This window comes from Gadus morhua, chromosome 1, assembly GCF_902167405.1.
Source record: "Gadus morhua chromosome 1, gadMor3.0, whole genome shotgun sequence".
NCBI classification, from domain to species: Eukaryota; Metazoa; Chordata; class Actinopteri; order Gadiformes; family Gadidae; genus Gadus; species Gadus morhua.
In genome coordinates, this window is record NC_044048.1 from 17258221 (window position 1) to 17272658 (window position 14438).

Genomic DNA, 14438 nt, shown 5'->3' on the forward strand with positions numbered 1-14438 from the left:
CCGCCTGAAATGTTTTAATTTAAAATGTTAACTTTATAGCTTCATGACGTATACATATATAGCCTATTCCTATACACATCATTTCTTAATGGTTATCATGAACTCCAACTGGAACCCTTTGTTTTAAAGTGAATTCGCTTATAGTATATATGGTTGTATAAGAACACCTGTCTGGCCGTTTTTGCTGATATCTCCTTCATTTTTTATCCACCTAGGTTTTTATTTCACCAGGAACTGTCGTCAGGCTTGCATCCACACGCCACTCCTTCAGTCCCACCCCGTTCCCCGACAGTCTCCTCTGACGACGAAACGTACGGAGCGGTACGCGCCGAATGAGCGATATTGGTGACAGAGAGGGCGGGACTTTCAGATCGACGTGTTTAGCGAGAGAGAGGGCGGGACCTTAGATATAGGCATATCCGGTGTGTGTCCCTGACATGTTTCAGATGCTTTGTCAAATCCTTAATCAGATAAATCGATATATATTTTACTTTTTGTGCGTTACTCTCGTCCTGCCTTTATTGATGTCACTCTATGGATTGTTATTTGAATAGACAGCTCAAAGGGATATGGGACCGGAACTGGAATTGGGATACACCGGGTTAACGTTACACTTCAGGATCCTCTCTCAGCCTTCCTTTTGTCTGAAAACTTGTAGGCAAATTCTACGGCTGTTTCGTCAATAGAGAGCTACCATACGAACATGCTAACGGCTAGCTAGCCGATCAAGTGAATACGTCAACAGCCCAAACAACAAGATAAGTTGTCGTTTTTTCAGGGTTTACGACACAACATCGAGTTTCAGTGCGATTGAATTGTAAGTTGTCATCAAAGTCGCGTCTCAGTTCGCATGCTTGCGTATTCAGTCACAGACTTGTAACCTGAAAAAGTTTACCACTCTACTGCGCTAAGCGCTTAGCTAGCGTCAACATTGCTGTCTTTTAGGTGGGTCGCACGAATCATATATTCTTAAAGACTCGTTATCTTTGGTGCTCAGTTGACATGGATGTCAAATATTATTTTGACGACGTTAGAGAAACATCGGCAATTTATATGAGCCCTCTAACCGTATGGAATAAAGTTAACTTAAACCACCTAGCATACACTATCACCAGGCTAGCGTTGTTTAGCTCGTCGTCTCACTTTCTCACGGTTAGTACACTCGCAACAAGAGCTTTGTGTCGGGATTTTAACATTTATATTTATGTCAAAATGTCATGTCTTTCCAGATCTTTCTCTACACGGACGACTTCCCTCTGGCTATTTGAGGTAATATCGATGCTAGCAGCTAGCCGCACCGTGTAGCTCAATGCGGGTCACTAGCATGGACCTGTTGGACCCCCAGTTCCTGGATAAAATGAACAACAACATTGGAAGGCTGCATTACGAAGGTAATGTTTCTTATGATTAATTAATAAGTCTTTGTCCTCCATCAGACAAGTGGCTCATGTTCTCTTATATTTGCCCTGCATTTCTTCTAGAGGAAAACACAACTACTGCTATTTCACACATTATGCGTCTTGGCCTCACATATGGTATTGTATCATACAGGCACTATGGTACAGAAACCGCCAAAAGTGGTAATTAAAGTCACTATTGAATAAGAAGAATGGTACTGCAAACATTTATTTTGAGAGGAATATTTTTGTATACTGCAGATCAAACTATGTTTTTCTTTTTTAACACATTTGCACTATTTATTAAGGAGTAAATATGCATCTCCTTCTCCATACGTCAAATGTTTTTCACAAAAGGAAGTCTGAAACACACAAACAAAACTGAAATTATATACATTTACTTTCCACCATTTAACAGATGATCCATTGGTCAATGTTCAGTGATCTTTTTTCCAGTTATTAAAAATTGTGTGTGAGTTGTCAAGTTATTGACAATGTTATAGAGCTGCGTTTGCATCTCTGGACTGCAGTGACTAGACCACTTCATTATGACTTATGTCAGTAACTGCAATATCATTCCTCATGAAGTTCGTCACAGGCAGAAGAAAATGAACATGCTTATAATTTGCTAGTACGCCCAATCCATGTTGGCTCATTATACCTTCATGCATTTCTTCTAGCAGTAATCAATCATACGTGTTCCAATACTTCAGAGCCTTAGCCTATCACATTGAGCCACCTAAAAAACATATATGGCATTTGTTTGGGCTTTTTTGTGTCTTACTGGACAGGATAATGAACAGAGAGGGAGAAGTGGGTATAAGCACAGACGGGATGATGTAGACTAGAGCATAGGACCACAGTTGGGATTCGAACATGGGTTGCCACAAGGTACATCGCCTACGTGGTTAGCACACTAGTGGGTTGAGCCACTGAGGTGCGAGACGCTCGTATTCTTTCAGAGATTGCAATGGAGTAAACCAGACCCCAACTTGCAGTTCTAGCAATCTAGAAAGTAGTAGAAAGTAACCTGGTGATGTGCTGCTGAAATAGGCTCATGGGAGTACAGGAAGAACGCTATAAAATGTGTTTGTGCTATTTCCCTCGAGCATAGCGATCCTTTTCAACCCCCTGAAAAGCTGTGTCAATTGTTCTCCATCTGCTTAAGTTGTCTGTAACATCTGAGAATGAGAGAACTCCACTGTAGCTTGTGAACGTCGCCCTACCTCTACAGGTGACGCCAGGATACCCTCGCTGCCCAGCACCATGCCCCACATGAGAACAGGCCCTCCGCCCATCTGTCCAAGCAAAAGGAAGTACGGCGAGGAGAAGATGGACGACCACATCGAGTGTGACACGGACCATGGCAACAAAATGAGCAGGCTCTTTGCAACACAACTGTAAGTGCATGTTCACAAAGTCCTTTATGGTGTTAAACTTGGGTGGAGACTGCTGCTATTTATCTCAACATATTTATACTTTTACATTTTCTAGCATGTTTTGTTCGGTTTTGTTGATGCGTGTTTGTAAAAGATTAGATTGAGAGCTACACACTATTATTTAGGCTGACCACAGTCCCCACCAAACGGAATCATTAACGACGAAAGTTATGACGGAAATGAGGAAACCCTCAAGGATTCTCTTTTACACTCTGCTTACTGGAATTGGTAGGCATGCTGGACATGCACTCTGTGATGTGGGATTCAAACTGTGGTGGTCCAGCCACATCACAAGTAAAGGGTGTTCCTTGAGCGGTCCATGCGCCAACGCAGCCCGCTTTCATTAAGCAGAGGCCCGCGCATTCAGACGCCTGACATCAAAGGGGTCAGATTAAAGCGTCTCCAGGAATAGACAGAGCGATGGGGGTCTTGTGTGTTGGCTCACGGGGGCGCTGATCTGCCACTCTCTTAATCAAGAGCCCAGCATTCTGGCGGAGACAATCGCAACGAACACTGGAGCCTCAATCACAGCCCCGCCGAGTGCATCACGTCCTCCTCCAACGGGCTGTACCACCGGTACGGCTCCGCCCCCGACTACGCCATGGAGCAGCCCCTCGCTTTAACCAAAAGCAGCCCCCCCTCGGGGATGGGGGGCGGAGAGAGGTCTGGATTTGCTGGTCCAGCGGAGCGCCAACAGGTATGTTCGTTTTGAGGCTACAAGGTAGTTTGAGGTTGGTTTTCATACCGCAGTTTAGAGATATTATCAATAAGACTCTGTCTAGGTCTAATATTGAACACATGGTAGCACCTACCCCGGTAGATAAGAGGAGGTAGCACAACTCCTCCACGAGCTGAGTTGCAAAACGTACCAGAGTCAAACTGAGCTTTATCTCAAGACTTCTAATTTGCACCTCTGATAGAGTCCACCTCTGTTTGTTATCGTCGCTCTGCTTAATCATTTGCGCTTTTGTTTGTTTCTCGCCACATCTGACCGGGACGATTCTCCCTTGCAGAACCGCCCCTCTGTCATCACCTGCGCCCCGGCCAGCAGCCGGAACTGCAACATGTCTCAGTGCCACATGAACGGCTGCCCGCCCAACCCAGCAGCCGACCAGAGAAAGGCCAACGGTACACATTCAACCAATGTCCAGTCTTTATTCTTTTGTTATTCTCAGTTTCTTTGAATGTTCTGACCGTGAACTCTCCCTCCCTCCCTCCAGTCAACACCGTCTGCGACCCCGTGATCGAGGAGCACTTCCGCCGCAGCCTGGGGAAGAACTACAAGGAGCCCGAGCCAGTCCCCCGGCCGGTGTCCATCACCGACTCGGTGGACGACCACTTCGCCAAAGCCCTGGGGGAGACCTGGCTGCAGATCAAGGCCAAGGGCGGGGGCCCGCAGAGCCCCGAGTCCGACTCGTGAGGCGGTAGGGGAGGCGGCCCCCTCGCTGGACGGCCGTGCTGAATCACAGTGGCTCCCTCCAGGGGCCGCCGTGCCCGCCTAGCACCAGAGGGCTGTGAGTATTGTAAGAGAAGTGTTAGAGTGGAACTTGCCTGTAGAGGTGGGTCATGTGTGGGCCTTGAGGGTCTGAACAAAACAAAATTCACACGTGGTCTTTGTTTCTTTTTTTGTTGTCAAGAAGGGGTGTACGTGTCCTAAAGTGTGGACCCTCCATGATTGATTGTCCCGCGTTGGGGGGACTGTACAATCGGGTAACATTTTTTGCTTCACACTAAGAAACGTCTGAACACGTTCTGTATTAACTGCTCTTCTCCTGCCTTGTGAACCAAAGAAATCTCCCCCCCCCCTTCCCTCCAAACATACACAAGCCATAGGTTTGGCTCATCTTTGCATAGCTCAAACTTTCTTTCACCCTATGTTTGTAGAGCCCTTCTTCTCATAAAGCTTTAGTTTCTTTTTTTGTTTTTTTGTTATTATTTGTTTTTATATATATATATATATATATATATATATATATATATATATATATATATATATATATATATATATATATATATGTATGTATGGACAGCTAGATCTGGTTTGACAGAGTAGGCAGAGATGAGGTTATGTTTTCTTTGTTAGTGTTTGAAACGTAGAGAAAGAAATCGAAGATCAGTTTCTCTTCCTGGACTTTCTATTCTCTCTTAATCCATGTAATCATTACTTATTTTAAACTGGACTAATCCACTGTTAAGAAAGATACAATTTAATTTAGTTTTGAATCTATATACTCACTATGGTTGATTAACTTGGTAATCTAGTATGGATAGTAGGCTCTTCCTCCTAAATAGAAAGCATGTGTCAAATAGCTGGGTTCTATTACAATTTCTGTTCTATTTACCCTCAGAACTTTATTTTTTATCAGTTTTATTTGAACAGTTTTAGGATTACTCACTGCTGGGACAGTTGTACGCAATATGTTTTTGTATCCGTTTTCTCTTCGTTAGTATATATAAATATATATAAATTTAGATATATACTTTAGCATCCACCAGAATAATCACAGCCTCTGGCCAGGTTGTCAGCATGCAGTGTAATGGGCTTGATTGCTTTTTTACTCTGTGATACAGGATGCTGGAGCTTCATACCTGACTGAAGACGGCTATTAGTAAGAATCTCGAGTTTTCTAGTTTAAAAAAATCAACAAAAACGATAGTTTTTAACGACTATTTATTCAGAGCATAACTTTTACTTCTGGTAGCCTAACTGCAGGATATGACGATCAATCACTTTTAAAACGACCCACCCCAAACATTCCTTTTTATTTTCTTTGTTATTTGTTAAGAGATTTCAATGCACAAGCAGAGCTCTAGTCCCGAGATGTTAGTAATGCGATTGGACGTTCACATTCCACCATTAATGCTCATCATTGGTCAGCACCTTGGAAGAGTTTAAAGCATAAGTGCTATTGTTACAAGTCGGTTTAGGGAGGCCAGTGGTGGTGAGCGGTGGAGACCTGGGTGATGGTGGGATCTGTTAAAACGTCTATCAGCAATACCAGTCTGAAGAACACGTGTCCTCATTGTCAAATTTCTTTTGATAACCCTTCAGAGATTATTTTTTATTTACTTTTCAACATGTATGTGTCGACACTGATAAGAAAAAAAAATTGTATTGTAAGTTTGTTTTTTATTCTAGTTTGTAAAGAAAAAATGCTATATACATACTCTCTATTCTCTTTGGTTATCCTATGACTATCATTATGCCGCGCATAATGAAAACTACTTTTTTTTTTCATTAAGAACAACATACTGGTATGTAGCATCGATATTCATTGTCCTCCAACAAGAAATTTTCTTCTTAAAAGTTGATCTTTTTTCATAACGGTCTCCTAGTGTATTTTGGTGCCAGACATTTTGAGAAAAATGTTTTCTTTGTAAAGAAAAATAATAAAAGGTGGTTGAAGTAAACCCTCCGTACTAACAGAGTTAGTTCTGAGGTAGACTGGTGTCAAAGGTTGAACTTAAGGGAACGTCTTCAGATCCACTTGTTTGATACAAGCTGGGTTTCTTTGAGATGCCGCTGGGGTAATATTTAATTTCTATATTTAGACTGCTTGTGCCTCAGAGACAAGTTTCACAAACTAACTGCTCCATGTGTTTTTCACTTGGGAATTTCTTATTTTGTAACTTTTTGGCCTTATTTCTCCGGAAGAAAATGTCACAGTTTTGTACTCTGATTTCTTCTTAATAAATATGTAAATGCTCATGTTGTGAATTCTTTCCCTTTTTTATAATTATTTTCATATTAACTTGGACTCTTTCATTTAAAATCATAACCACAATGTGGATATTATAATCATAAAACTGTCAGGAAATCATCATCTCACAAGGAAGGGAACTTAACCTTTTAACATTTCATATATGTATTCAGTTCTAGTCTCCAAATCATACACAATGGTTGTGCAAAAGAAAGGTTAAGGACTTTCATTTAGCCTTTACACATTCAAATCAGCTTATGTAATAGTGATGCCTAAATCTTCCATGATGTGGACAAGCCAAAGCTACCTTTCAAAGGTCAGTGGATTTTCACGGCCTTCTGTGAGTTAGTCTGATTCCTAATTCCTTGATGACAACACTCATTGTTCAGCAGTTATCCTGATCAGAGGTGAAAGTGTAATAAAAACCTGTTTCTGTGAAACATGTTTTTCTCTTGCTTCTAAATGTCAAGTAAAAAAACTGGTTAATTGGATGTTCCAGATTTAGCTACTGGCCTTTGTTACTTTCAACTGTGACTTTTGAACATGTATCTATGATTATTTCCAGTGGTTATATATTTTTCTTAATTTCAGAGATCTACATTTAACCCATCATCTATAATTAGACAACGTGCTGCCTCCTTGTGACTCCTTGAGACTGATAACCAGTTCAGGTTTCATAACAGTCATGTCACTTTCCTTCATTCCAGCAGGTGGCACAAATGCTTCAATCTTCGTGAGGGAAAGAAGTCTGGTCTATGGAACTAAGAGTCAGTTTACGGAGGATTTTATTTCGATTACTATTATTAATGCATTTATTCAATTAAATGCTAAAATAGTCTATAGGTGAATGGAAAGGCATGTTGTATGTTAGAAAGTCGACTACCACTCAAAGACCTATTATACAAACCAACCATTGTTCAAATTACATTTATGCAGCATAATACTCAAGTTAAATTCTAATTTTTGATTACACTATGACTATTATTTTTTGCAGTCTTTGAGAAAAGACAGAAAATATAGAAGACTGCACATAAAAAATGGATAATTTACAAATGTCTCAGCAATTATTGTTCCATTTTTGGGGCAGTGGCCATGTTCTTTTTTTTCCCCCCTCGGCCTCAAATCTGCTCAAAAGCCCCTCCGACAAAAACGCCTTGCCTTCACGAGATTAGACCCAATCACTCACCAAACATATTGCCACTGCTCCATCGTGCCTTCTAAAGAAGCCTGCTCCTGTGGGATTATACTGAGAGAGAGACACGTTTCTCTGCTTGCATAAAAAACCAACAGCAAACACACACACACACACATTTTTGATATCCGGCCTTGTCGCCTTGTTTACACGGTTAACAGTGTCTAAATAAAGATGAACCCCACACCGCTGGGTTAAGTGAAACTTGGTCTTGGCTATGGGTGAAGGCCACAAGAAGGGAGGGAAGAAGTAAATGAGCATTTCTGGACGGATCCATTGGTCTTGTGTACCAGTAAGGGCCTTAACTCAATGTGGTGGTGGAGACATGCGTGTCTGTCTCTCTTTGATGTCACATATTAAGGCGAGAAGCCATATTGTGTCTTGGCTAATTGCCAAATAATTGGTCTAACTGCAAAGGGAATCTACTTTTTATGATCCCTACATGTTGGCGCCCATGAATCCTGAGTGTGCGCCCGCTCAAAGCGATGGATCGTAATCTCCATCACATCAACCCCATGAATGTGGGTTGACGTGGGTCTCGTTGGTTGACCCCCCCCCCCCCCTCCCGATCCCCAACATCCCTGAGTCTACGCTGTCCGGGGACGTTTGCATGATTGCCTGTGTGTAATACTTTAACGTCGTCTGTTTCCCCCCTTTATGCTGTATGTATTTTTCCGTTCTGGTTTTCTGTTCCCTCCTCGGCTGTGCGCTGCGAGGACGTGCACACGTCCTCGGGCGGAACAATCTAAAATAGATCACACAGGCAACGTGAAGTCAGTGCGTGCGCGGCACGCAGGCGCAGGAAGCGCCTCACGGGCAGACTTGAGTCATGCTGGCAAGATCATGCACCCTGAGCTGACAGCCCAACACACCCGATTACAGAGCACGTCACTTCCCCGACGTGGCTGCACCGAGATGCACCGACAGGAGGGGAAGGGGACGTGGGGGCAGAGGGGGGGGGGAATCGAGGCTCCTTGATTCAACCAACATCCATGTGCCTCTGATCAGGGTTATGAGCAATCAGGGATGTGTGTGAGCACGGCTAGTGCCGGGGCGGTAGGTACGTCTCAAGGGGGCCGAGGTGGAGGAGGTGAGTGACGAGGGCGGGGGGGAGGGGGCCGCTGTGTCGTGGACTGCTGGCGGTGGCGTAACCTTTGTGGAGGGAAGACAAGGCGGTCGCTCTGGATAACGGTCTTTCCCAGGAATAGACACGGACCCTGTCAGGGCTTGTCAGCGTCACTTGGCCGCTGTGTATCACCTCCGTCGCAACCACGAGCCTCCATCAGCATCTCCCCCCCCCCCCCCCCCCCCCCCCGCCATGTCCACCAACACCCCCAGCAACGCCAACGCCGCCGCCATCACCACCACGACCACCATCACCACCACGACCACCATCACCACCACGACCACCATCACCACCACGACCACCATCACCACCACGACCACCATCACCACCACGACCACCATCACCACCACTACCACCATCACCACCACAATGACTGGCACCACGGCCACCGACATCACCACCATTATCACCAAGACCACCCCCACCACCCTCCATCACCAACACCACCGCCATCACTGCCACTATGAACAACACCACCGCTACCACCATCACCACCACTACCCCCATCACCACAACTACCACCACCACTATGAACAACACCGTAGCTACCAACACGCAGACCAACACCACCGCCACCACCACCTACCACATCACCACCATTACCACCAACACCACCACTATGAACAACACCATAACCCTCAACACCCCCACTAACACCACCAGCGCCACCATCGTCACCATCCACCCACCACCATCAGCACCACTATACACAAACACCCCCACCGCGGCCCTCTTTAGCACGTAGCTGTGTTACACTAACAGACGTTGATTGCGCAATTGCCCTCTTTTGGCTGCTGCGACCTTGCTGCGTCCCTCCGGAGCCTGGGTGCGTTCCGTTAGTCTTACCAGCCGTATGGCGCTCCCCCATGCCAGGGATACGGTTGGCATAGTTTGAATGAGTATTATGGTTTATTGATACGTTTTCTAAATGATTGATTGATAAGCCATCTGCTGTGCTGTGCAGTACCCTGAGTCTGGCCCGACCGTTTGGGTCTTCCCCGCTCACGTACGCACTGCCTTGATGGAGAATAGAATGCCTTCATGTTGCCCATCACAACCTACCATTTTCTACATGCTGTACGATCACCGCTCCATGGAATGACGTCTCCGGAACAGGATGTGTCTGCAGAGTGTGAGTCAGTGCTCGGGGCCCGGGGGGCCCTCAAGAGCGGATACATGTTGAACCATTGCTTCAGGGCCATCTCATGCCTCATTATGGCGCGAGTAAGGGTCCCGGATTACAGCTGCTTCGCTGCGCTGCGTTAATAAGAAAAGTGACCTGACACCAATGTGTGCAACCATGTCTTGTTTTGTTGTGTTTTCTCTCTTGTCTCTATTCGCTCCTCGCAGCCCCCCTCCCCCGGCCCCCCTTACACACACACGCACACACAGTCGGCCTCTTTCCTTGTGTGTGTGTCTCTTTGCATCCACCAACCCCAAACTTCCCCCCACCCCCTCCCCATTTCCCCTCTGTGTCTTTGGCAGTCACACAGTCAGCCATGTGTGTGCTGAAGACATTACATAATGCCCCTTCCCCACCCTCCACACACTCCAGATCAAAGAGAAGAAACCCGGCAACAGAAAACGGTCCTTGACGATTTATTCGATGCAACCATCACATTGTTGTATCAGACTTGGGGTGAAGGGAGGGGGTTGTAGCCCCGCACTAGCCCAACACTAGCACCCGCTGCTCGTATCTGCTTCATCATTCCCCTTCATGTTGAAAAGCAACCAGAACAAACGGTCACTGATCAGATGTTCACAGAAGCTAATAGCCAACCGGGTGAGAGCGACGTGCTCGGCAGTGGTGAGAGACGCGGGAGCCTCAGAGGCGGAGATCTTACAATCGTACACTTCCTCATGCGAGCGTCTGCACGTTAGATGCCACTCAGCGTGATAGGCCCGATCAAGACATGGAATCAAACAGGTCTCAGGTGGGATTTCATTTGAAGATTGCGCACACACAAACACAGCCAAAAATGCACACAGTAGTGTAATGATCAGAAAAAACAATGCATTTAAATCCCAAGGCATAAATGATTCTTAAATTCTTAAATCCAATGGACTTTCTTTTGGGATGAAACGCATCCATAATCACAAAGAATTGACAGTTCTTGAATGTATTGCACCAAATATGATACGAAGCTTTATATAACTACTTTAGGTTCCTCTATTACAACCATTACCTTATGCTGCTCTTCATGCCAATAACACACGGCCAGCAACAATGGTACTACACTTTAACTAATAATAGAATGGCAATATATCATATCTTCACTCTCAAAACCGGGGTTCCTGCCAAGTGATACTGCTTAATCATTTACTCTGCGAGGAAGAGCGAGGTAAGGAGAATGTGAAACTCAGAGGGAGTGAAGGAGGGAATGTGAAAGAGAGACAAAGTGACGGAGTGAATGTGAAAGAGAGCGAGAGAGTGAGAGAGAGAGAGAGAGAGAGAGAGAGAGAGAGAGAGAGAGAGAGAGAGAGAGAGAGAGAGAGAGCGCATCAAAAGCTGTCAGATAGGCTGGGCCTATCCAAAGTCTCATGAGTATTAAATTAATGAGCCTACTCCCCCCCCTCTCCCTCCTCCTCCACCTATCCCAATGCCAAGCCCCTGCGACATAGCCAGCAGTCTTTGTGGACCAATGTAGTTTGGGTGGACAGTGGAGAGAACAGGTTTTGTGAAGCAGAGAAAGGCTCATTTTATAATAACTAGTGCAATGTTCCTGCTGCTGTGGCTGTACAGGCTGTACAGGCTGTACAGGCTGTACAGGCTGTACAGGCTGTACAGTCTTTACAGGCTGTACAGGCTGTACCATTGATCCGAGCAGGGGGAGGCCGTTGGTGGGCTTCAGAACGCTCCCTGCTCATATGTGTCAAGTGTTTGATGGCCTCCAAAGATGGTATAAGGTAGCGGTTCACCAGCGCGCCCTATCTCTTCCGTGAACCGCCAGCACACGCAGAAGAGACACACAAACACGCATGCATTTGTGCACGTGTACCACGCACATTCACACACACACACACACACACACACACACACACACACACACACACACACACACACACACACACACACACACACACACACACACACACACACACACACACACACGGTTGTGGGTTGTGGGTGCGATAGGGAGCTCACGTGCACGCTCAGAGTGATAGGGCGCTCATGTGCACGCTCAGAGGGATAGGGCGCTCACGTGCGCGCTCAGAGTGATAGAGCGCGCACGTGTCACACATCGCATTAGACCCCCGGTGTCTGTGTGTGTGTGTGGGGGGGGGGGGGATACGTTTGACAGGCCGCAGGAACCTGACGGCTTGCCGCCACGCTTCGCCTCCACTCATTGGTTCAGAGCCTCTGAACCAACACCAGCCCACAGCGGCCCGCTTCTTTACAGCACAGAGAGCCCAGCCGGGGCCCACCCCCACCAGACCACCTGGGAGGGGGGGAGGGGTCTACTCGATATACTGCCTGGAGGTAGTGGCTATACTGTATACATGTAGTCCAACGCCTGCTGATGTTATAGTAGAACGAGTGGACATATCTTTCATTACAATTCTACAGTACATGCTCAATCAGGTTTAGAGAGGGAGGACTGTGAAATAAGACCAATGGAGAATCCATGAACATATATTCTTCAAGACCAAAGGCTTGTGTTGTCTCTAGGGCCATAGTGGAGGACAGCAGCCACCCTCTCCATGGAGCGTTCAAAGTTCTGCCCTCAGGCGCTGTTAAAGCCCCCTGGGCCAAACGCAATGTTTACAGGAGGCAATGTGTACCAAATGCCATCAATATTTAATAAGACCTGATGAACGGCTGCGATCAAGCAAGCAAAAATATGTGTTTGTATTTGTTTTATGTGTAATGTGTCTGTCTGTATGTAATGTACTGTTGTTATTTCTCTGAGGTGAGGCCAAAAGCGAAAATCCTGACCAGGTTGGACAAGTCCTATTCTATTTCATTATATTGTACCCTGTTCTAAGTCTTGGCTTGCTACATCTGGTTAGTATGGGGGTCCGCTACTGCCAGTGTAAGGTCTGTGGAGCTATGGAGGAGTGCCTGGACTGAGCCTGGACTGAGCCTGGACTGAGCCTGGACTGAGCCTGGACTGGGGCTGTGGCCGCCCCGGCGCGGTCCTACCGGCCCCTGCCCGTTCCTATCCAGGTCAGCCTGGACAGCCCAGTCCAGCTCAATCCAGCCTGGTCCACCCCGGTCCACCCTGGTCCACCCTGGTCCACCCCGGTCCACCCCGGTCCACTCAGGTCCACCCCGGTCCACCCCGGTCCACCCCGGTCCACTCAGGTCCACCCTGGTCCACCCCGGTCCACCCCGGTCCACTCAGGTCCACCCCGGTCCACCCCGGTCCAACCCGGTCCACCCTGGTCCACCCCGGTCCACTCAGGTCCACCCCGGTCCACCCCGGTCCAGCTGGGTCCAGCCTGCTCATGCCCGGTCATCTATGATCTCAGCCCAGAGTCTGGCTGACAGATCAGAGGAGAAAGCATGGGCCAACTCAGAGGCGTGACTCACTGCTGCCCCTCCTGAGTCACTAGGGCTGTCTCGTTGGCCCCCGGACCGCAGACGTCTTAACCGCTGCGTGTGGATGCCTCTGCAGGTCCATGCATGTACGGTCCAGGCAAGTGTGCCTGCATTGGTTTGCTGTTTAACACTAAAGCCTGTTTCATGAGAATACATTCTCATGAGATTGTATTTATAGGTGTTGGAATGGAATGGACAGGGGATATTATAAAGGGTAGTGGGTTCATTTTTGTGTGGATTTCATAAATAAAGTGCATAAAATAAGACAATGGGAATATAGGTGTCATATGAGGATAGCTCATTACAAGATGCATGGAACAAGACTCCTAAGCCAACTAACAATGTGTTTGCATCCGCCAACACAGGCGGAGGCACACTACTGTTATGATCAAAATAAACACTCTGTAGCTTGCTATGTGACTATTGATCCTACATTATGTGACTTACTGTGTTCCTGTCTGTCGAGTTACGAGCTACGAGGTTCCTGTTTATTCCCCACTCACCTTCCACCTCTCCACGTTCCTCAGTTTACACGCCTATCTGATGTCTATTAGCCTGGAGAAGGCGCTGTTTTCTCCCAGCAGCAGCAGCAGCAGCAGCAGCGGCAGCAGCAGCAGCGGCAGCAGCAGCAGCGGCAGCAGCAGCAGCGGCAGCAGCAGCAGCGGCAGCAGCAGCAGCGGCAGCAGCAGCAGCGGCAGCAGCAGCAGCAGCGGCAGCAGCAGCAGCGGCAGCAGCAGCAGCAGCAGCAGCAGCAGCAGCAGCAGCAGCAGATTCTGCCCTTCCCCCCAACCCACTGGTGCACACGGGGGCTAGAAGATCAGCCAGGGCCTGCAGCGGTGTGCGTGCCATGATGGGGAGCAGACTCCCAACGTGTCACTGAGGAGCAACCATGGAGAATTCACTCCTGCATGGCAAATCGTGTCGGCGAGATTGTCTTTTTTGCCAATGATGCCCACCCCCCCACCCTTTCCCCCTCCTCACCAAAAAACCCAAGAATATGTATTTATTATTTGGTCTGTTCATTAGTGATGAACACATGA

The 14438-nt window shown here is 46.9% G+C and overlaps 1 protein-coding gene across 1 annotated transcript; it reads left to right on the forward strand.

The window, feature by feature from the left end:
- The first annotated feature begins 376 nt into the window (after nucleotides 1–376).
- vgll4a (vestigial-like family member 4a) lies at nucleotides 377–4769 on the forward strand. Its single transcript, XM_030355768.1, has 6 exons — nucleotides 377–817; nucleotides 1230–1391; nucleotides 2632–2797; nucleotides 3314–3533; nucleotides 3850–3964; nucleotides 4057–4769. The coding sequence occupies exons 2-6, from the start codon at nucleotides 1310–1312 to the stop codon at nucleotides 4254–4256; spliced, it is 783 nt and encodes a 260-aa protein (XP_030211628.1). The 5' UTR covers nucleotides 377–817; nucleotides 1230–1309; the 3' UTR covers nucleotides 4257–4769.
- Nucleotides 4770–14438: the final 9669 nt, after the last annotated feature.

Excerpts from the sequence above, each read along its gene's own strand:
- vgll4a (XM_030355768.1), top strand. The coding sequence starts at position 1,310 with ATGCGGGTCACTAGCATGGACCTGTTGGACCCCCAGTTCCTGGATAAA. Across the intron at positions 2,798-3,313 it reads AGGCTCTTTGCAACACAACT|AGCCCAGCATTCTGGCGGAG; the intron begins GTAAGTGCATGT and ends CTCTTAATCAAG. Across the intron at positions 3,965-4,056 it reads CGACCAGAGAAAGGCCAACG|TCAACACCGTCTGCGACCCC; the intron begins GTACACATTCAA and ends CCCTCCCTCCAG.